General features: G+C 38.7%; 1 protein-coding gene across 1 annotated transcript in view; it reads right to left on the reverse strand.

Moving 5' to 3' along the window:
• tlcd3a (TLC domain containing 3A) overlaps window positions 1-16,369 on the reverse strand; it is a 40,801-nt gene extending 24,432 nt beyond the window's left edge. The window contains exon 1 of the mRNA XM_056236210.1: window positions 15,811-16,369. Within this exon, the coding sequence (XP_056092185.1) occupies window positions 15,811-15,932 (122 nt within the window). The 5' untranslated portion in view covers window positions 15,933-16,369. The remainder of the gene's footprint in view (window positions 1-15,810) is intronic.
• Window positions 16,370-23,080: the final 6,711 nt, after the last annotated feature.

The following is a 23,080-nucleotide window of genomic DNA, read 5'->3' on the forward strand; positions in this document are numbered from 1 at the left end:
GACCGTGAATAACCCCAATTAAAAAAAAAAAAAAAAACCTTGGTGTGTTCCTTTAAGGCTAGCCTGCCTGGGCCTGGCCATATTTGAAACGTCTCACTCAATCGTTCGTTGTTTAGGTCTATATTACAGCCGTTCTAGGCGTGCGCTTTATTTGAAATGCAGCATGCGATGTTGTTTAATAACTTTCAAACGGTAGAGCCTGTTCCTTTATAACATAGCCAAAGGTCTGTGTATTTTTGCTTTATACATTTTAGGCTTATTCTCAAATTCATATTGTGTTAGGGGGGCGGGATTATTACGCAATTTTAATCGGACAATTTGACCGGAGACTGAGAGATTTATTTTTGTCGGACATTTCATCTTTTTCCCGGCCAATGTCCGGTAATTACCGGACAATGGAAACCCTGGCTCATATTGTTACTTTGCTGAGACAAAATGCAGTCCGTAACTTTTTTGGGTTAAAAATTATCCAAAATAAATTTGAGCAAGTACATAACTAGCCAGTGTTCAAAACTATCTGCTTGCCGTAGCTCGATTCAAAACGGTAAACTTGTAATAATGTTTTTAATTCCAGTGGTACTGGTGGATTTCCGTGGGAAATTCGAGCATGTCTTTGCGTCATTACGTCACATCTGTACACATAAAGGAGGAGTCTTGGCTAGTAGGCTATATTGTGTGCCGTGTGAGGATGTTGGATGTGGAGATTTATAGCCTTTTCTCACAGCACTTGATATAATTAAACTTTTCAATTTGATGGCGGATCCAGAAAGGTTCAAACGACAATCACCAGTGACAACTGGAGATTCACCCGTCGTAAAATGCAAAAGACTTCGGAGTGGCTACAGAAAAAAAAGAGACTGCAACCGGGCCCTTGCGAAAACAAGGATAAATATCAGAGGGGCTTTTGAAAGGTGGCGTGAAACTCCGTGTTTTGAAGGGGTTCAAAACGAATGCAGAGACGGCTTTTTCTCTGCTGGACAGGTAAGACATTTCAATGGTTCAATTATGTAACAGTAGCGCACTTGTTCGCATAAAGGGTTAGTTCACCCAAAAATGAAAATTCTGTCAGTAATTACTCACCCTCATGTTGTTCCAACCCCGTAAGACTTTCGTTCATCTTCGGAACACGAATTAAGATATTTTTGATGAAATCTGAGAGCTGGATCACTCCTCCATAGGTTTCTTCAGGGATTGAACTTGACGGCCTCGAAAAGTTATTAAAGACATTGTTAAAATAGTCCAAGTGACTACAGTGGCTCAATCTTAAGTTTATCAAGCGACGAGAAAATACTTTTTGTGCGCAAAAACAAACAAAAATAACGACTTTATTTCAACTATTCATGTCCATCTCTTTGGGCCTCGAGTCAGTTCACTAGTGTAATAGCGTAAGCTTCTGTTGTTGTACGTCACACGCATCACGCACATGACCAGCGTCGTTAACTGACTAGAGGCCCAAAGAGAAGGACATGAATAGTTGAAATAAAGTCGTTATTTTTGTTTGTTTTTGCGCACAAAAAGTATTCTCGTCGGTTGATAAACTTAAGATTGAGCCACTGTAGTCACTTGGACTATTTTAACGATGCTTTAATAACTTTTCGAGGCCGGCAAGTTCAATCCCTGAAGAAGCCTATGGACTAGTATGGAGGAGTGATCCAGCTGTCAGATTTCATCAAAAATATCTTAATTCGTGTTCCGAAGATGATCGAAGGTCTTACGGGGTTGGAACAACATGAGGGTGAGTAAATACTGACAGAATTTTCATTTTTGGGTGAACTAACCCTTTAATTCATACAGTTACGGAGTACTGAACTACAGGTAGCCCTAAAACACATTAAATGTAGTCACGCAATGCTGATGTTGTTAACATTAACAATTTGAGAACAAAGTATAATTTGCACTGTTTGACGTGATATGAAAAGCGATCGTTAGATTTAATCAGCGCGATTTACTGCAATGCTTTTTTCCCCTTAGTTGGTCAGAACAAAAGTGGATGTTACTTGTTTAGATGACATTTTCCGGTGAAAATTCTTATGTTGATCATACTTCCAAAAAGTAGAATCTGTGATTCCGAATGACAGTATCCACACCGCAGCGCAGTGACTGACAGCCGCACATTCTCCTCAAAACATTGGATTCATCACTGTGCCGAGTCACAACCCACGTAAAGTTGCTAATTCCGCGAACTGCAATTGCAGATTTCGAACAGAGATGGCGACAAAGAGGAAAAACTACGGACTGCAGCTTTAAATGATGTTTCTGACACTTAAAATTAGGGCTGCATGATATATTGAAATATCACAAATGTACATATCACAATATGAATATTGCAATGATATCTAAATGACTTTAATAGGCTACTTCAAAAAGTTTTAGGCCGACACATAAAGCAGGGAATAGACTGGGTATGCGACTGTTACCTACATGTGACTTTCTTGATGTTAAAAAGTTATTAAGCGCAATAAGCTGCGAAAAACAACAGAAAGCTGTCTCTTGGACAGTGTGCAATCTTGAATTCAGTTCTCTTTCATGGCTTATTGCACTCAAACGAACAAATACACACATAGTTATGCCTATCTTGGCGAGTATTCATGTAAACACAGTTGTGTATGTCTTAAGTGAACGTAAACAGTTGGCAAAGAAATTGGATGTGTCAATAGGATCTGTGCATTAGGTCTTAAAGTGACAGCAGCCTAAAACAGTATACCTGCTGGCTGCTGTCTGTCAAACAGCAAAAGAAAAAGAGTAAATCACTCACTGCTCTTGACCGGATAAATATGAATCAATGTACAGTAGTCAACATTTGTAGTGGATCAAAAAAGTTAATAAAAGTTGTCCTAAGGCAAGAAAGGGTATTGTTCAAAATTCATGTTAGGGATGCACCGCTACCGATACCAGTACTCGGGGGTCGGTCCGATACTGTGCTCATGTACTCGTACTCGTAAAACTACCCCGATACCACTTTAAGGGGCCGTTCACATATCGCGTCTAAAAACGCGTGGAAAGCGCGGCCGCACCGCTTTGTCCTCCTTTCCACAAGCGATTGCCCTCCCGTTGCGTCTGTCGTTGCTATGCAACCATGAACATAGGTGCACCTGGAAAAACGAGCTAAAGTACCCAACCCACATTTGAAATAATGAATTTGCACGCGCAAAAAACGCGATATGTGAACGGCCCCTTAAAGTGGTATCGGGGTAGTTTTACGAGTACGAGTACATGAGCACAGTATCGGACCGACCCCCGAGTACTGGTATCGGTAGCGGTGCATCCCTAACATGAATACAAGTTGTATATTTACTTTGTAACAGTCAGAAAGTGAAAAACATCTGATGAAAATAAAACATTGTTAGAAGAATTGTATGGTATTATTAAGTACTCATATCAGTACTTGGTATCGGCAAGTACCCAAATGTAAGTACTTGTACTTGGTCTGAAAAAAAGTGGTATCGGTGCATCCCTAATTCATGCATAACTTTGATGAAAGGTTTTGATCCACTTCAAATGTTGACTACTGTATATGTAATTAATGTGATAAAGATTATGCAGTGTTTTACAATTACATTTGATTATTCAGTTTCTGTTTCTAACTAGAATTTTACTGATAAATAGATCTAATGTAGACCTACTGGAAAAACTTAAATAACTGTTTATTTATTGTATTTGTCCTATTGTTTGTAATTTGCCTCTTTGATCTTATTTTTAATAACAAAGAAAATTAAAACAACTAATCGTCCACTCCTAGTTTCTGGTGTTTTTGGTTAACTGGATGTTCTTCTTGATGTTAAGTTTTCAGGTTAATATAACTATAGATTACCAAGTTGAGCAAACATTTGTTGGTATTTAAACGGTTTTTTTTTTTTTACATTGATTTTAAAATGACATTGTCAAGTTTGTGACACTACTTTTTATGTAATGCTAAAACACTGCGGTTCACTTTCATAAGTTGTAGTGATGCTTTCTTTTCCCAGAAAGAATGTGATACACACACTGCCGTTTAAAATGTTGGGATCGGTACGATTTTTTATGTTTTTAAAAGAAGTCTCTTATGCTCACCAAGGCTGCATTTATTTGATTAAAAAAATAATATTGTGAAATATTATTACAATTTAAAATAACAGTTTTCTATTTTAATATAGCCCATTTTAAAATGTAATTTATTCATGTGATGACAAAGCTGAATTTTCAGCATCATTACTCCAGTCTTCAGTGTCACATGATCCTTCAGAAATCATTCTAATATGCTGATTTGCTGCTCAAGAAACGTTTATTATTATTATTATTATGAAAGTTGAAAACAGTTATGTAAAAAAAAAAAAAAATCAGGATTTATTGATGAATAGAAAGTTCAAAAGAACAGCATTTATCTGAAATAAGAGGTTTTTGTAACATTATACTGCTGTTTAAAAGTTTGGAGTCAGTAAGATTTATTTTTTGGGGGGGGGTTGAGAGAAGAAAAAGAAATCAATACTTTTATTCGGCAAGGATGCATTAAATTGATAAAAAGACATTTATAATGTTATAAAAGATTCTATTTCAAATAAATTAAATAGAACTTTCTATTCATCAAAGAATGAGAATCCTGAAGAAAAAAAATTTGTCCACAACTGTTATCAACATGTTTTTGGAGCATCACATTTGCATATTAGAATGATTTCTGAAGGATCATGTGACACTGAAGACTGGAGTAATGATACTGAAAATTCAGCTTTGCATCACAAATGATCTCACAGGGAAGATGTAAACAAAATAGATACTGTCTATTTTGTCTACTGTCAACTATTCAGTGTTTCCCACAGAATTAAATTCTATTTGCGGTGGTGTGGTGTTTGGGGACCGGGGACCGGGGGGGTGGGGGGTGCATAAAGGACAAAAGCTTAGGTCGCGCCACAGGGGCTTATATGTATTGTAATGGTGCAAAAAGTCAAACTTTAGAGGCATGTTATCAATAACCTTTATTGGAATATAAATGTACATAAGCTTAGCTGCAGGAATCTGTGAGGGCAACGGACAAGAAAATTGGTGTACCCAGGGCAGGCTTAGTAACAAATACCCTTGTATGGTTGTCTTGTCTATATACACTAAACGTTAGTGCTGTCAAAATGAATGATTAATCCAAGTGATTAATCAAAAAATAAAAAATAAAAATAACTCATAATCCTGATTGATACCTTCCTGGTATGTACTATGCTCAATTATATAGCAGGGCTCTCAAGTTTTGAATACAGGCAGCAGGAGTGACACAATCACATGAACAATTCCAGGATATGCTTTTTTTTCTTTGGTTGTTGCGTTAAATCTTACCCAGATACAATAGTGCTATTTTCTGATTGGCTATTGTCTAGCCCCTTTCTTTTTTTTTGATTGGCTGATAAGTGGGAGGCTCGACTGCAGAACTCCAGGGGAGACGCGCTTGGTTCCTGCCGGTTCCATAGTGAGAGCGGGGCGGCCAGAGACATTTTGGGTGCTGCAGTATATTAAATATATTATAAACAGCTTTTCCGCGAGAGAAATACAAAAGACCGAAATGAGTGACTGTGACGCTCAATGCGTGACACTTGAGAGCTCTGATATAGCTGATGGCAACAATGTTGCAGGTGCAATGCACCGCGTACAAACCGGAATGGTATATGTTTATACTTCTCATCCAACCACAATCAAATGCACTCTATCCGGATGGCGCGATTTATCTGGATAGTTTTTTTTTGTTTTTTTTTTACGATGACAAGCAGAAATGAAAACAAGCCGAAATGAAATAGCAGTAACGAGGCTATTTTTAAAATAGGGCTGGGTTTCGATTCAAATTTCAAGAATCGATTCGATTCCGATTCTCAAGATCTTGAATCGATTATCATTATTCGATTCGATTCGATCCGATCTTCGAGATTTAGATAAGTGTTTTTGAAAAAAGCATTTTTTTCCAGCTGTTACCTGAATTACAGGACTGTAGTTATGCAACTACATAACTATTATTATGCAACTACATTACTATTATTATAGACATTTAACTGCAAATTAATGGAGTATTGATGGTTGTAAAGAACAATCCCCCTTCCAGAGAGTGTTGATACAACTGCTTTCACAAACTTGCACTGGTGTAGACGACAGAGGACGCAGAGGTATATCAGCAGCAGGGCTGTCGTGATTACCGCAATCTTGTAGTACCGCGCTACTGACAAGTCAACCGCAGAGGATTGCAAGTAACCGCGATATTCACGTTTTTTTATAAGGCTATACCCTTCTTGTTTTGAACTTCATGCATGTGTATTGAATGTTAAACAAGTTCATAATGATAACAAACAAGACTGTTTATCGTGGTGAATGTGATGTGTAGCCTACAGAGGCTTCGCACAGACAAATGAGAGAGATCGGCAGAGCGCGTGCGATTAGCTGCGTCTGTCTTTGAAGTCATATGTAGCCTATTCGTGAAAAAGGTTGCCGTGTCAAAGGAAAGCGAAATATTTGTCGTATCATCCTTTTAACATTCACGTCACGGTTATTTACCATAAATGCGCGTCAGCAGCAGCGCTGGTCAGCATTTCACAGCGCGAGGAAGCCGCGGGGAAATAAAATCAGCGAGTCACGCTCACGCATTGAATCAATGCCATATTGGTCTCTAATAAGTGAAGCATCAGCTTCAGCGTTACCCATGCGACGCAATTGCTGCTCAGCTGAGCCTTGAAAAGTGGAACTCAAAGTTAAAAATAATTAACACCTCGTTTCATTACATCTCTTTTTATGAATCAGCTTTTTTGAACGTGTTCGTTGAATGAACGGTTTAATGACTCACTCAAAGCCCGTTGTCGTAACAATGTGCGCGCTGAGTGAAAGCCTTTCAATGCGCATTAAGGGATCTCCCAGTCGGGGCAAGTTAAAGTTCACGGGGAAAATGTAAGCCTATTATTAAATCGATCCTCTGAGTTACGGATCGATCTATAGAAATTAATATGAAAATCGATTCAGAATTGGTGAATCGATTTTTTCAACACAGCCCTATTTTAAAATGTAAGGAGTAGAAAGTAGCCTACAGATAATTGCGTGAAAATGTAAGGAGTAGAAGTAAAAAGTCGGCTGAAAAATAATTAGGCCTACTCCAGTAAAGTATAGATACCCAAAATGTGTGTTTGGACAGAATACGAGACAGAATTCTTTATTAAATTCATAAAAGACCAAATACAGGAATACTGGCTTCTAAACCTCAAAGAAATGCCACAATCAAGACCTCGGAGCAGAAATAAGTGAGAAAACACCTCACATGTGCCGCTCACAGTATAAGGGTCTTTCCTTGCCATTAATGCTTGGATAACACGCTTAGGCCTACGTCTCTTTACATTAATAATAATAAGAATGTCTAGTGTGGTGGCTGTGATATATATAAACCTACCAAAGTCCGTTGCCATGATTTTTGGAATGACTGATCGCGAGAGGAAAAAATTACGTTTTAGTCGTTTAATGGAAACACCGTCATTTCGCAATAGTTTTTTATCGAGAAAAAAAATTGCGCGAATCTGTAATGGAAACGCGACAGCGTTTAACATAGACTAACTTCTCAGAGTTATAGTGTTCATTATACTAACCATTCAACACCGGATTGATTCTGGAGGAATAAGCACCGGCAACAATCCGTCCTCCAACGCAAGCTCATGTTTTGATTCAGATCGTGCTCGAAGAGGAGGGGCTATTCGCGTCTCCGTTGTCAGTTTGTGCGAGTGGGAGGGAGGGAGCAAGCTGCGCGCAGCTCTACAATAAAATAAAATTTTACCCATATTAAATAGTTAAAAAATCTGAAAATCAATCCGTGGCGGTCAGCGTTGATATTGTGGCGGGCCGCCACAAATTAATGAATGTATGGGAAACCCTGCTATTTTGTCTACTGTCTACAACTTGGTGTATCAATACTTATTCTTTGAAAAAACACCCGTGTTGTTGACACATTTTGACCAGCCATTCCTCCATCTCCTTTGCTCACCAGACCCGTACAGCTGCTTTTCTTTTTTTGCGGTCACTCACCATTTCAAAAGTCCCGTCACTTCCATCTCCTTGTAGACTTGTCTCTCATTGGCTATTGTGAAAGTACTGACGTAATCATAGTCGTAATCATTCTGATGTAAAATATTAATATGTTTGACATTGTCTGGGCAGCCCCGATGTGTCCGAGAGCAGATCGGGAGGTTACCAGATAATCTGGGCCAAAAATCTGAACCGACCGATGCCCTGGACGCGATTTTTTCTTTGAATGTCGGGAGGGGTAAATCGGGCATAAATCGGCCTGAAACTCCTGTAGTCTGAGCCCAGCTTTAGAATCATTCAGACTGTTTGCCTCATTCTAACATGTACACACAGAGAACTGATTGAATCAACACTTCTGTGTAAAAGTCCAGAGTCTGCGTCACTTCATTATCACTCCTCTAACAACCTCCATCCTCTTCACTGAGTCCAGAGTCTCACAGCACATCCTCTAACTACCATCTACCAAGATCAAAGATCAACTACCCAACTATCCCTCATATGACAACATCTCAAGAAACATGACACTCCTGACACAACATGGCATCATGACTTTGCGTAAACATACACGCCACTTTCAAGTCAAGTGGCGTGTTATCTATACGCATTTTGAGCTATCCGCGTGTATGTCTACGCCGTTAAATGTTCGAGTGATTCCGCGTGTATGTACACGCCGTTAAATGTCCGAGCGAAACGAAGCAAAATGTAGATCTACATCTGGGGAGCAATATTTTTTTTCCTAGGATGGTAGGGGAACACTCATAAATGGTATTAACCCCAGTGACAGGTAGGTTTAGGGACGGGGTTGGGGTAGGTCATATATTTATATATACAGTAATGTAACGTTAAGTCAACGGCGTTGATAAACACGCTGAAAAGCGATTATGCGTGTTGATAGCACGCCAAAAATGGAAATACGAATTGCCGTGTCATACATACGCCATTTCATGAGATCAGTCTGCCTGACAAGAGTTTGGGCCAAAACTTAATTTTATGCAATCTAGTATCTTTTCTGATACACAAGGGCAGATAACAAACTCACTTCAGGGATGCAGCTGTTGTATTTTGTCATTGATTAGTTATTGATTTTCCTATAGCGTTTTTATCTTGGCTTCCTCAAACTGTCTGCAAAAATATACTGAATCTAAAAACAGCCAATTTCTATAAACTTTGTGCTGAGTGTTGGTTTTCTTGAAAGGGAAGGAACGTGAAGAACCAATTCTGAATTAAAGGGGCTTTCGCACCGGAGGAACATTTTCATAGTCCCATAACTATTGGCGGAACTACACGATTTTTGGCACATTCGCGATTTTAGTTATGATAAATTAGCTCCTACTTCAGAATAGGGTCTAACCCAGCACAATACAACAGTGGCATAAATGTACATTGATTAGCCGAATGCATGCCTAACGAAACACTGGCACCCGCCATTTTTAAAAAGCAGTGTAAACAGAGTTTATACATACTTAATCCACGAACATGGAAAGCAGCGATAAGACATAAAATTTCAGAAAGCTAATGCTAAAGGCCTTTATCTGCGGTATTGTGTTCTTTTCTCAGCCTCAATGATATTAGCACTGCTAGTTGTCATAGGAGATTTCGTCTCTTAGCCCTCCTTTTTGCTCTTTCAATTGCATAACTTATACATCTATATTCTGTCTCCGTTATCACGAAACCCACGACACGACACACAACAAAAACAGCCCTGATCACGGCGTCTTCCATCCTCCAGTTGCTGAATGCCGCACTTAAATGACGTCGCTGTCAGCCTGCTTATGTCACTTCAGAGTTTCTACTGGCGGAAACTGTCCTAGGGGAAATTTAGCTCTCGGGGGACCGCCCTGGTGGCTACTTCCTATAACTGAGTATAACTACCCGGTGCGAAAGCCCAGAGAACTGGACCCTTTTGTTACTAGAATAGGGCTGTGTATTGATTATTTTTAGGCACCGACTGAATTGCCTCGATACCATCGAGTATCAAAAGATGTCTTGTCGCTCGTTACCAAATTTCAATACCTAAGGGGTTAATCTCGTCAATGTCAGTGTGCATGCATCATGATTGGCTGTGGCGAGGCATCAAGGAAAAACACTAGTTTACACCGGTTACGCCCAGAGACGTAGCTCACACATGAGGCTGTAGTGTGTAAGTGTCCCAACCCCTATATATGTAAAAGATGTGGAAAAGATCAAAAGTGTGGCTACGTATCACCAGGCTTGATGCCAACAGCGCACGATGCAGTATTTGCGACAAGATAATTGCTGCTAAGACCAGCAACACAACAAATCTGATGAAGCACTTGACAGTGCACGGAATAAACTTAAGAGCAGAAAGTTGCTCCGTCTTCAACTGCAAGAAGAACTGGAGCGCGTCACATAAATTAACCGAAACTCAGCGTATAGGCTACTTGCCTCACAGACATGAGAAATAGGCATATCGAAAGCTTCAAATGTCTACTTTTAAACGAACCAATTTGAATCAAAAACAAATACTCTCTGATTATGTAATCCAAATGAAAGGTGCATTTCTCTCTATAGGCGCGATTTCTCTATACTGCAGAGATGACAAGTCAGCAACTTCATCTTTGCAGCCAACACTGACTCAGATAACACTCATTTATTAATAAACAATTAAAATGTCTCCTTACTATTTTTTCCGGACACATTCATAATCATTAGGCTACTTTTGCCAGTGCTCAAGCTTTATGTGCGCGCTTGAGCGCGAGTCTTTGAGTCTGTAAAATAAGTCAACAAACTGAAAAAATAAAACCAGGTTTTTTTAGGTAATATGTAATGTAATCTTGTTAAAACGGATTTCATAAAATTGGTATAGAAATAAAGAATCATAAAGGAACCGGTATCGGTATCAAAATTTTTTGAACGATACCCAGCCCTTACTAAGAATATTCTTATGCTGATACAGCATCATTTTTGGTGTTTGATTTAATTGATTGGATTGGAAGAATCTATCACAGAGGTGCCCAATCCAGTTCCTGGAGAACTACCTACCCTGCGTTCAGATCCAACACACCTGCCTGTAATTATCAAGTGAACCGGGAACACTTCCCATAAATCCTGATGTACTCGTTACATCATAAGAAGAATGGCATCTATGCTAATATTAGTCTCTCTGTTTATTCCGAGGTTTACCGCAGTCCGGCGTATCCAGATATGATGAAGTTTCTGGTGATGGATGCGACGCGATGCGACGCAACGCAACGCGACGACAATGCAGTCCTGAAGTTTCAACTAGTCTCTCCCCTGTGAAGGCCTCCCTCCCATCCCTTACCTCTCTACAGATAAATCGTTGTCGGGATAATTCTGGTTCGCGTGACTACGCCGAAGCGATAAAAATTCTGTATTATAAATTTTAAGGCCAGACAAGTAGTTTGTTGAATGTTGTTTTTTTAGGGAAGCCTGCGCACATATATTCAAACACGCATACCTGTGGAGTGGGCTCTTAATACGTGTGTGCACGCCATCGGCATTCTCACGGTTTCGCGTTTTTGAAGTTTGTGTAGAGAGAACTTAAGAGTTTTCTGTTAAAACGGTGTCGTGTTAGCGGCCCCTAAGTTAATAACTAATGATCGTTGCAACAGAAGTGAATCAATAAAACTAACTTTAGCTTGAAAATAACTTTATTCTAGAGCTGCTATAAAACCAAATCAATCTCTGTTACTTTAATTTCCTATTATCACTGTAAAGCCGCTTTGGAACAATCCTTTGTTAAAAGCGCTATATAAAAAAAAAAATAGAAGTGGCCCTGAAGATCTTAATTAGCTGGTTCAGTTCTGTTTGATCAGGGCTGGAGTTGAACTTTGCAGGAAGGTAGATCTCCGGGAACAGGATTAGGCACCCCTGATCTAGCACAACAGGAACTCAATAAAAAAGGTCAAAGAAAATTAAAACAAAATATTGCCATTTAGCCATAATAGTAACTGACCTCCAGGCAGAACACACAAACACTGATAGAACTTTATAAAACACCGCAAAATTGTGGATGGCTCAGAAAAAGCAAAGACATGTAAAGCAAACATAGGCATTGGCTAGGATTATGGCCACTGCTAAAATTAAAAAATAAACCAAATAGATGTAAAATTCTGCAATAAAATGATGAAGCCCAAATATCTCAAAGCTGAGCGCACACTCTTGTTTTATTTTATATTTAGTAGATGTATTTTTGGCTATTCAACATTCTTTTTAATAGACTTGAAAATTATGTTGGCATTAGTGGAATTGCATTAGCATGGTTTAAATTAGGGCTGGGTTTCGATTCAAATTTCAAGAATCGATTCGATTCCGATTCTCAAGATCTTGAATTGATTATCATTATTCGATTCGATCCGATCTGATCCGATCTTCGAGATTTAGATAAGTGTTTTTGAAAAAAGCATTTTTTTCCACCTGTTACCTGAATTACAGGACTGTAGTTATGCAACATATTGATACTATTATTATAGACATTCAACTGCAAATTAATGGAGTATTGATGGTTGTAACAATCCCCCTTTCAGAGTGTTGATACAACTGCTTTCACAAACTTGCACTGGTGTAGACGACAGAGGACGCAGAGGTATATCAGCAGCAGTAGACCGATTATTTAGACGCGAACCTGATGTATTATTAAAAATGACATTAAGAATTTTCCAAAAAGCTCCTACCGTTCAGATGCAAATGCACCTTTATTTTTTATTTTAATGATCAACATTTAGAACACATTTGTTCTAGTCCTTCCAGTTGCATAGTTCGCCGGTTCTAGGCTAGCGCGAGTCAACGGTAACTGCTAGCCTGCCATTATAAAAACAGTTTTACCCACTCCACAGTACACCAAAAGCAAATAAATTATAACGCCAGACTATCGATGTAAATGTCTGTTGAGAGAATAATGTTAGAAATCAAAGTACTCAATGATCGCATTACAGTTACAGGAACTAGTTTCTCAGCAGCGGTGGAATTTTACTTTACTCTGGTTAGTAGTACTGCGCCGAAAAATAAACACAGAACAGAAGCGCACTACAGTCGGGACTACCTGTACTACCTGTACTACCTCTCTCTACCTCTCTCTCTCACTACCTCTCTCGGTTGCCTAGGTAACTTAATATCAGTCCGCCGCTGCTGTAGACTGTGCTAATTAATACAGGGAACAAAGTATAACTATTGCAATGCGATGAAAAGGTAGTTTGATTTCTAACATTATTCTCTCAACAGACATTTACATCGATAGTCTGGCGTTATAATTTATTTGCTTTTGGTGTACTGTGGAGTGGGTAAAACTGTTTTTAATGGCAGGCTAGCAGATACCATTGACTCGCGCTAGCCTAGCACCGGCGAACTATGCAACTGGAAGGACTGGATTACATTTTTTGAAAACTGTCTCCACTGATAAATAACACCCAGGCTAACTTGGAAATGAGGTCCGATGTCCAAAATCCTGAACCACCCCTTTAACAGAATGCATAGTTGATATAAAATTTGGTTGACTAGTAATTTCCTATTACTTAAGTCTGAAAAAACAGAGTTTCTAATGATTGGACCAAAAACCTCTGCACGTACTAACCTAGAATACTGTCTAACAATTGATGGCTGCTCTCTCAAGTCTTCGTCGTCGGTTAGGAACCTGGGTGTGCTCTTTGATACCAATCTTTCATTTGAAAGCCACGTTTCTAGTAAAACCGCATTCTTCCATCTTAAAAATATATCTAAATTACGACATATGCTTTCAATGAAAAATGCGGAACAGTTACTTCATGCGTTCATGACCTCAAGGCTAGATTATTGTAATGCTCTTATGGGTGGTTGCCCTGCACGCATAATAAACAAACTACAGCTGGTCCAAAACGCAGCAGCTAGAGTTCTTAGTAGAACCAGGAAGTATGACCACATTAGCCTGGTTCTGTCAACACTGCATTGGCTCCCAATTAAACATTGTATAAATTTTTATATATTGCTGATTACTTACAAAGTACTAAATGGCTTAGCTCCCAGGTACTTGAGCGAGCTCTTAAAGCATTATAGTCCTTCACGTCTATTGCGATCTCAAAACTCTGGCTAGTTGATAATGCCACTGTCGCCTTTATCCACCTTTGTTGCCATTGGCTTGGCTTGCTTATTTTATATTTAAAGGTTGTATCAGTGATTTCAGGCCCAAAAATAAATGATCACATTCATCTAATTTTTCCTAACGATTCGCTAGCTGCCCGCCCCATAAGCAGGCTGTCAAAAAAACGCGTCTCTGTAGGCAGCCTAGGCTCTGAGATCTGCACACAAAAACAAATGGGTACAACCACCACTCAAAACCAAAATAAACAGTGTTCCAACCAATCACCGACAGGGGCGGGCAGGCTGCCTACAGAGACGCGTTTTTTTGACAGCCTGCTTATGGGGCGGGCAGCTAGCGAATCGTTAGGAAAAATTTGATGAATGTGATCATTTAGAAGAAGAATGTCAGTTCTCGCGCATGCGTCCTGGAAATCTCTTGAACTCTCGTCTCAGGCCCACAAGGAAGCAATGGAATAGTCGAATAAAGTCGTTATTTTTGTTTTGTTTTTCGCACAAAAAGTATTCTCGTCGCTTGATAAACTTATAGTGGAGCCACTGTAGGCACATGAAATATTTAAACATTTTTTTTAATGACTTTCTGGGCCGTCAAGTATCATTCCCTTTGGCAGCCTATGTAGCAGTGATCCACCTCTCAGATTTAATCAAAAATATCTTCATTTGTGTTCCGAAGATGAACGAAGGTCTTACGGGGTTGGTACAGCATGGGGGTGAGTAATTAATGACTTAATTTTCATTTTTGGGTGAACTAACCCTTTAAGCTGGACTGTGACGCTATTTTCTTCTGGAAACAAACTTTTTTGCATTATTTTCCTGTTATCTCTGTAAAGCTGCTTTGAAAAAATCTGTATTGTGAAAAGCACTATATAAATAAATGTGACTTGTATAAGCTAACAAGAGCGCAAAACTACTGTCAATGACTATTTATGCTGAACCCACCCAGAACTGATCTGAAACTGCTTATCTGCAAAAAAAAATGCATGTATGGATGACCACAGATAAAGGTTCCCCTCATTTGCAATTTTTAAATAGTGGCTAGTTTCAGATGTTGAGTTTGAGAATATCTTACACTAGTGGTTAAAAGTTGACTGTGTGTACTGGGTTTATTACCCAGATGTGTCTGTAGCGATCTGCCTTCAGGTACAGATCAGATCATTGAAGACCTATTTAACCCAAGCTTGTTTGCATGGAAATCTGGAAATATAGAAGAGGTCTGTGCATTTCTGGAAGTTGGTCAATTCATGCTCATTCTCCATGGACTATCCATGGCTGAGTTGATAAGGGAGTAATTAAGGTCATGAGATCAGCTGAACATATCATAGGATAACATGAGCACAACATAGTCTGATTATTATAAACATAATTGATCCCTTTAACACACAAGCCTCAACATATAAATCTATCACTCGAAGTGGTATAGGGTTTTTAACCAGGTGCCCATGGGATCTGTCAAGGTCCTGGATAGATATTGAAAACCGGGGTCCCTTGGTTGGCTGAGAGCCTGTTTGGGGGTCCCTGAGTCTGTGAAGCCCCTGCTACAGGTCAAGATGCAAACACTGCATCTGCATTTTAACAGCTGGTATGATCGTTTCCATCAAGTTAGCTTTTTTATGTTAATATTATTGTGAAATGTGCAAACCCGACCTTTCAAACTGACAGTGAGACTCGTTTTACTACCAAACAGCAGTAAACCAGCACATGATAATACAAGAGCTGTCTGGCCTTACCGAACTGCTCAACTGTCACCAAACTCACCTCTCGCTGACCAGCACGACGTCGGCATCTGTCCACTGCTTGAAAATGGACGGAAGCACTTTTCTAAAAGTGAAGAAGAGACCGGGGAAGACCACAACGCCGCAAATCAACACTTGCAACATCTTGTCCCGCTATAAAACCTGATCTGATGTTTGGTCGAAAACAAGATACCGCGTTAAAATAGCAGCGCTGAGTCGGTGTGGTCAGGGAAGCATTAGCGCAGCGGTTCCCCTGCCTCAGCAGCGCTCACTGTACTGTACAAACACGAATAACGGTGGTGTCCGGTGATTGATTGCTCTTCACTCCTGCTTCACAAGCCGGGACTAGCGAGTATTCTGTTACATGTTAAGGTTAGTGAACTGACGACCCACGTTAGCATGTGATATATACTTGTCAGTCATACGAATTTGCATAAACGTCCGCAGGAACGATTAAAACAGGCTATTTGTTTAGAACGGCCGCGTATCCGCTGCTCGGCGAGCGTTGCTCATTCCTGCGGCGGGTTTAGAGTTGGAGAACAGCAATGGCCGAGTCGTGAACGTAATCGTTCTTTTGAGTCGGATCTTTTCTATGATTCATTTGAACCGGTTCACAAAAAAAATGATGTGTTCACGTACCGGACTGAGCTGTCTGAGCGGTTCTTTTTTATTGAACACGATATACATTATGCTACTACTCATACGTGCTGCTAATCAATGAATAAAAAATCAAGGCTAATCAATAGGCTACAACCGTGAAAAGGAAAACGTGTACAAGTGAACAAAAACGAATACATTTAAGTCTCCTATCAGCCCAACAATTCGCAGGCCTGTTAATTCAATTATTGAAAATAGTTACAAACAAAATATTTGTAAAATATAGAAAAATAGGGTTTTGTCTTCAAACACTTAATATTTATGGATAAATGGATAAAAATAATCAACATTAGGCTACATTGTGAAGAAGAAATCTGCTTTGACAAGAACGGGTCATGAATCAACAGCTCACTGAATCAATCCAGCATCGTGAGCTGATATTGAGAGCATTTCGAATGAACGAAAGATTTGACTAATAGGCCGAATAACATGCTACTAGGCCTACTAAAAGATGCTGTTATTTCACGAAACAGCTGGTTTAATTAATAGCTTTTTTTTTGCAGTGGAGAGAAACAAAATAATAGTAGTAGGCCTATTGTTAAAATGCTATTGTTTTAATTCAAGGTTAATGACTCAAACATCAAAATTAGCCTATATGTGGCTTTACTGGATATGCTGGGGACCACGTGATGACGTAAAGACTCACTGAACCTTTTTTAAAATGAACTGTTCGAACGAACTGATTCACCAACACTGGAGAGCACGCAGCTACATTGAGCGACTCCACTTACACTATATCCGCACAACAGCGCCATCTAGGCTCTTCACCGTTAACAACCCCAAGACAATTCTGTTTCTAAATAATTTACGTTTAAAATGAGTCTTTCGGTGTTTTTTTTTTTTAAATACACAACAAGGACAATGTCTTTTTGACTGAAAATGTCTCGTTGAAATTGATAAATGAGCTTTTTTTTTAACTTGTAGATATATGTTTATGTCGTCTAGCCTCCTTGTGTATGCTAGGCTAACTACATGAGAAAAGGGCAAAAGGTCATAAAAGCTTTAGGATCACTGACTTTATGAATTGTGGTTGCTACAATCACACCGTGCTGAGTGCACATACAGGCGAGCCTTTGTTCCCAAACAGCCTACACAATCCTAATCCATCTGTCCCACCAACCAACCCCCACTTCTTAGCTGCCCATTCATGCTGATCTAGGAAAGACGAGAATGTGACTTCCACCACCCTTCAGTCCCCATAGTTTCCTCTCACTGGGACCAATTACAAATGCTCCTTGTTGTACCTTTCCATGCCACTGCTTCACAGTTTTCCCTACAGTCTTTACTGATAAACCGTGTCAAAAAATAAGTTAATAATAATGTGGACACACAACGAGATTTCCTCATGCTTCAAGTGCATTATAAAGAATTAAACCTATTACAGAAACATCACATGCAATATATGCCTACGGGGACACTTCCCGAGCTTAAGTTATATATCCATTAATGATTTTTGTTTCAATATTGTACATTCACAAATTCATGTTTAAATCCCTGTCATGTTCCACAATTTTACTTGCCATACGTTTTTTAAGTAATGTTTTATGAATGGCTTTATCTTTTTAGTTGATTCTTGACACAAATCAAGACCATTTCAGAATTTCTCTTTATTTAATTTGAATTAGCCTAAATCATCACCTCCTTATTTAAAGTAGCAGTATTTTAAGTAGTATTTTATAGATACAGCAGAAGAACAAGTTAGTCTTAATTAAATCATTCTTTTAAGTAAATAAGCATGTCAACATTTAATAAATATTAGACACATTGTTTTTTCCAATCTATTAAAGAGAATTAAAGATAAATCCAACTATTAACCCCTATTGAGTGAAGTGAGACAAGAAAAAAACAAACATTTTGTGAGAAAATGGAAGAAGGAAGCACTCTATATTGGTCTTTAACTACAATGTACAAAAATGGTTAGGTACAACTTATTGGGTTCATGTTGTAGGCTATTGCAAAACACTTTTGCTGCTATTGAGATGGGATACGGGCAAGGTTAGGGACAGGTCTGCTGACTGGTGGTATGATATGGTTAGGTTTAAGGGTAAGGGAACAGATATTAGAGATGTATTTACTGAAATTAACTGCAGATGTAATTACATACAAGTATTTTTTATTTTTTTTAAATATAATTAGGCTACAAAGTAAAAACGTGCACACAATTAGTGCATTGTATCCAATGACATTTAAATGTTAGCAAATATCAGTTAAAGACATTTAATATAAAGTGGGACCAGAAGCTGCATCAAAAACAATCCAAAATCATTCCTTGAACCTTAATTTTTGCATTTCTGTAGCCTGTTGTTTTTTTCCCAGTAGCCTACTCAAGAACTAGGGAATTTTTGTATAAATTATTGTTTATCATTAATGACAGACAAACATTAAAATTAACTTAATATGGAGAGATCACTTAGTGTACATTTGAATTATTTATTGTAGTGTTTTTGTTATGGTCCTATACTGGAGTGCCCTTGAGAGCCACCAGAGGGCACTCCCCTGTTCATTGCAATTTTTATCTCGGACTTCATTACCCATAACTCACTGCCCGGATCAGCTGTGTCTTGTTACCTCATCAAGCTCACCCTATTTATACCCTGGTTTCTGTCTCATTCATTGCTCAGTCTTGCTAATGTTACACTGATTTCCTAGCCTTGGTTTTCTGGTGGTTTGTTTTGTTTTGTTTTCTCTTCTCTTGTTCGGTTTGTCTGTGTTCTGGATATCATTGTTTGGACTGACCATTTGTCTGTTTTTGGAATTGATTGTGGATTATTCCTAATAAATACTGCTTTTGGATCCTCAACCTTTGTGTCTCTGAGCAGTTCATGACAGTTTTTATTTTTTTGTCAGATTCTAATGATTTCAACATCACAGAAAATACCACGACATGAATGTTGACATATGATACCTGTAATAATGACCTGTTAATTTCCTCACGGATAATTTGCATGCAATAAATCCATGGAGAGACTGGGGCTTTTTATAACATCACCCTCTTAAAATGGTGAGTCAGTGTAATTTCAGTATACAGATCTGGTGGGTTATAGTGATCCAGATTGTTATATATAGTATATGTGATATAAAGAATAATATAAAACCGACAGATGAGAGGAGAGCGACTAAAGTGCCAAGATATCCAGTCATTCAGGTCAGTAATGTAATTTTGTGTCAAACAATATACCTTTATAATTTAAATTAATTTTTTTTAACCTTTCCTGTTCAATAACAATACATTTTAGTTAATATGAATTAAGAATAAACTTACTCAGAATGAACAGTTAATTTCAACATTTACTCATACATTATTAAAATCAAAAGTTATATTTGTTAACACATTAGTTAATGCACTGTGAAATAACATGAACAAACAATAGATGTATTTTTATTAACTAAGACAGATTAATAAATACTGCAACAAATGTATTGCTCGTTATAGTTGATAGATTAACTAATGTTAATGAATGAGACCTTATTGTAAAGTGTTACCAGGTTGTTGTTTTTTTATTTATTAACTTATTTACCGAAAATGTGTTTTCAAATGTATTTATTTTTTAGATTAATTATCCCAGGGTGATCTTGATGTTTGTTGGCTAATATTTGAGCCATGTACATCATCTTTATGATCATGCTGTGTTCAGTTTGCTTTTTTTATGGGTTTTGTAAGTGGTTATGTGTGAATCTCAATGCACGTAGATATCTGTGCAGATAACAGTGTTGAGAACTTCACTGGAACAACTGCAAGGATGTCTGCGAGCACTGAGTCTGACTCCACACACACAAGCCTATTCTCTTCCTCTACATCCATGGATCTGTCCACTACACAGATTCAGCACAACAGCTCTGTCAGTGAACCCTCAGGAGAACCAGAAGGTTTAACATCAGGCCAGATTGCAGGTGTAACTGGAGGATCCATCACTGGGGGTGGCAGCTCTGGGTACGTGATTGAAGTTTGCATATCTACGCACACACTTTCTAATTTACTTCCATGTGTAAGATTTTAAATCCAGATGTTCTCCTGAATGCAACAATACAGATTAGAGATCAGTAACCCATTAAGATGATGTTATTCTCAGTTCAAGCTCATACTGCATGTGAATCAAACCTAGAGGGTTAATGTCCATGTTCTGCATGGACATGTTAGTTCGTTAGTTCACATAGTGTAACTGCGCAGCGCTTCTGTGTTGTACGTCACACGTAGGCTAACACAGAAGCGCTGCGCAGTTACACTACGTGAACTAACTCGACGCCAACAGAGAAGGAAATGAATAGTTGAATAAAGTTGTTATTTTTGTTTGTTCTTGGCGCACAAAAAGTATTCTCGTCGCTTGAAAAACTTAAGATTGAGCCACTGTAGTCACTTGGACTATTTTAACGATGTCTTTCATAACTTTTGGGCCGGCAAGTTTTGATCCCTTAGAAGCCTATGGAGGAGTGATCCAGCTCTCAGATTTAATCAAAAATATCTTAATTTGTGTTCTGAAGATGAACGAAAGTCTTACGGGGTTGGAACAACATGAGGGTGAGTAATTACTGACAGAATTTTCATTTTGGGGTGAACTATCCCTTTAACGGACATGCGAACACGGCAGCCATTATAAGTCTACAAGACCGAAAGTGCATATGAAGTGTGCCATTTGGAACAGGGCCTAATACGCCCTCATACAGTGCTTTTTTTCTTCTCATCAAAATCAAAGATGTTCATCAATCAATGTATATCATGAGCAGGGACACTTTTGTGTGCATTTTGTTAGTGATTTTGCCGGAAATAATAGAGAGTCTGCAACGGCATTTAGCGATAGTTTGACACACTAGTCTGTGTGAAGACACATTCCAGCGCCAGATCGCCTCTTATTTAAGAAAAACATCAACTGGAAATGTTTAATTTGCATTAGGTATATCCATGCAACGACATATTTTCAAAAAAAGTGGTGGGGACAATACCGAGTCTGGCAAAAAGTGGTGGGGACATGTCCAACCTGCAAATTAAGCCTATTCAATCCGGAGATATGTAAATGCAGTAATCAGGTTTTAGAGCTATAGAAATTGCCGATATAAGCACGATTTGAAGAACGGAACTCACATTTTGTAGTATATTATATAACATATACTTTGACTAGTCCTTTTGATTCACTAGTGTAAGACCAACCCAATCGTCCCAACGACTCTAATAAGCGGGTGAGGTTTTCCTGCATGTTCGGCCTTTTCAGTGTGGCAAAGTAGTTTAATTCCAATTTACTTTTATCTGACTCCATTTTAGCAAATTTAACCTTGAATTTAGGTTGGAATGCCAATTGGTTATTGGTAATTTATGTGATACTTTATCTAGACATTTGATTATTCTATTTAACTCTTTACTTTATATTTTACCCGTTCATTGGGAATCTATGTTGCACAGAGAGTCGGCCGTTTACCGTGTGTCTCACGATCACAAACTCGTCAGTTTTGGTCACTAGACAGAGGCAATTGATTAATACCTTAGATGGCCGCCTTCGCGCTTCCTCTAAGATACTTTATTTAATCCCCATTTATCTGTATACACTTGAATTAAAGCAACACTCTCTCTAGTCAGGTCATGACCACTATACAGATATAAGCCGACCAATATTACTTCTCTGATAGTAGCTTTGGTTTGGTCATGCCATGGTTTCCCACACATACTATAGAGTAACATACATATGTAACATTAAACAGAGGTTAGGCTCACCCAATTTAGGTTGGTCGAGAAACATTTTGTTGTCCTAAACAGAAATTCCCGACCAAGTAGAACAAGACAAAACATCCCCCAATGTGGGGCATGAACTTACAATAGGAATTTGCATTGACTAGGGTTACAGACCTAGGGGGTTCAGACCTTGTCGAAAAACAGGAGGTAGTTTGGATGAAAAAGTGCACACCAAGTAAGCAAAGTATCTCTAAACTGTTAACCCTTATTACTGTACCTTTTGGTTTACTTCTGTGGAGATGAGACCATTGTACCAGTCGCACTGAGACATTTTAAATGATACCAAACATGACTGTTAATTCACTTGCATTGACAGAGAACATTATAATTTTTATATAATCTTTCTAAGTGAACTGAGCGAAGAGAAGAATGTGTAAAGGGAGGGAAGTGGGGAGAAGGAACAAATGTGAAGGAAGGACAGGGGGGAAATAAGCTTTCCCGCAACTTCACTCTGTAGGGTGGAGACAAAGGTGTTTGTGTTGTCCATATCTAAGGAGATCAAAGTATCTGAGGTTCTGTTTGTCTTACTCTAGTGATTTTTTTCAAGGTGTCCTCACTGCAGCCTGTAGCCCGAGACATTCAATCAGGGCATCAGGTATTGTGTCAGTTATTTGTCATGATTGCAGGTGCATAGTAGGCCTACTCGGGAAAACTGTGAATTTGATGTTCTGTGACTAATGTCACCAACCATACGAAGATCGATTTGTCATGTCTGCCTGCTCTTTTAAATTTAAACCAATTAGCGACAAGCACCGTTATGTCGGTAACCTCGGTTCTCTCTAGAAGAGGGAACGAGTACTGCGTAATATCTTACGCTAGGGGAAAACCTCTTTTCCACGAGATATTGAAGCCAAAAATTATCCTTAATTTTGAATTAATGTAAAACACGTTGCAGCAGCATGCAGACATAGGCAAG

Source organism: Rhinichthys klamathensis, unplaced genomic scaffold (genome assembly GCF_029890125.1).
Source record: "Rhinichthys klamathensis goyatoka isolate OS25496 unplaced genomic scaffold, OSU_Roscu_1.1 h1tg000019l_1, whole genome shotgun sequence".
Lineage (NCBI taxonomy): Eukaryota > Metazoa > Chordata > Actinopteri > Cypriniformes > Leuciscidae > Rhinichthys > Rhinichthys klamathensis.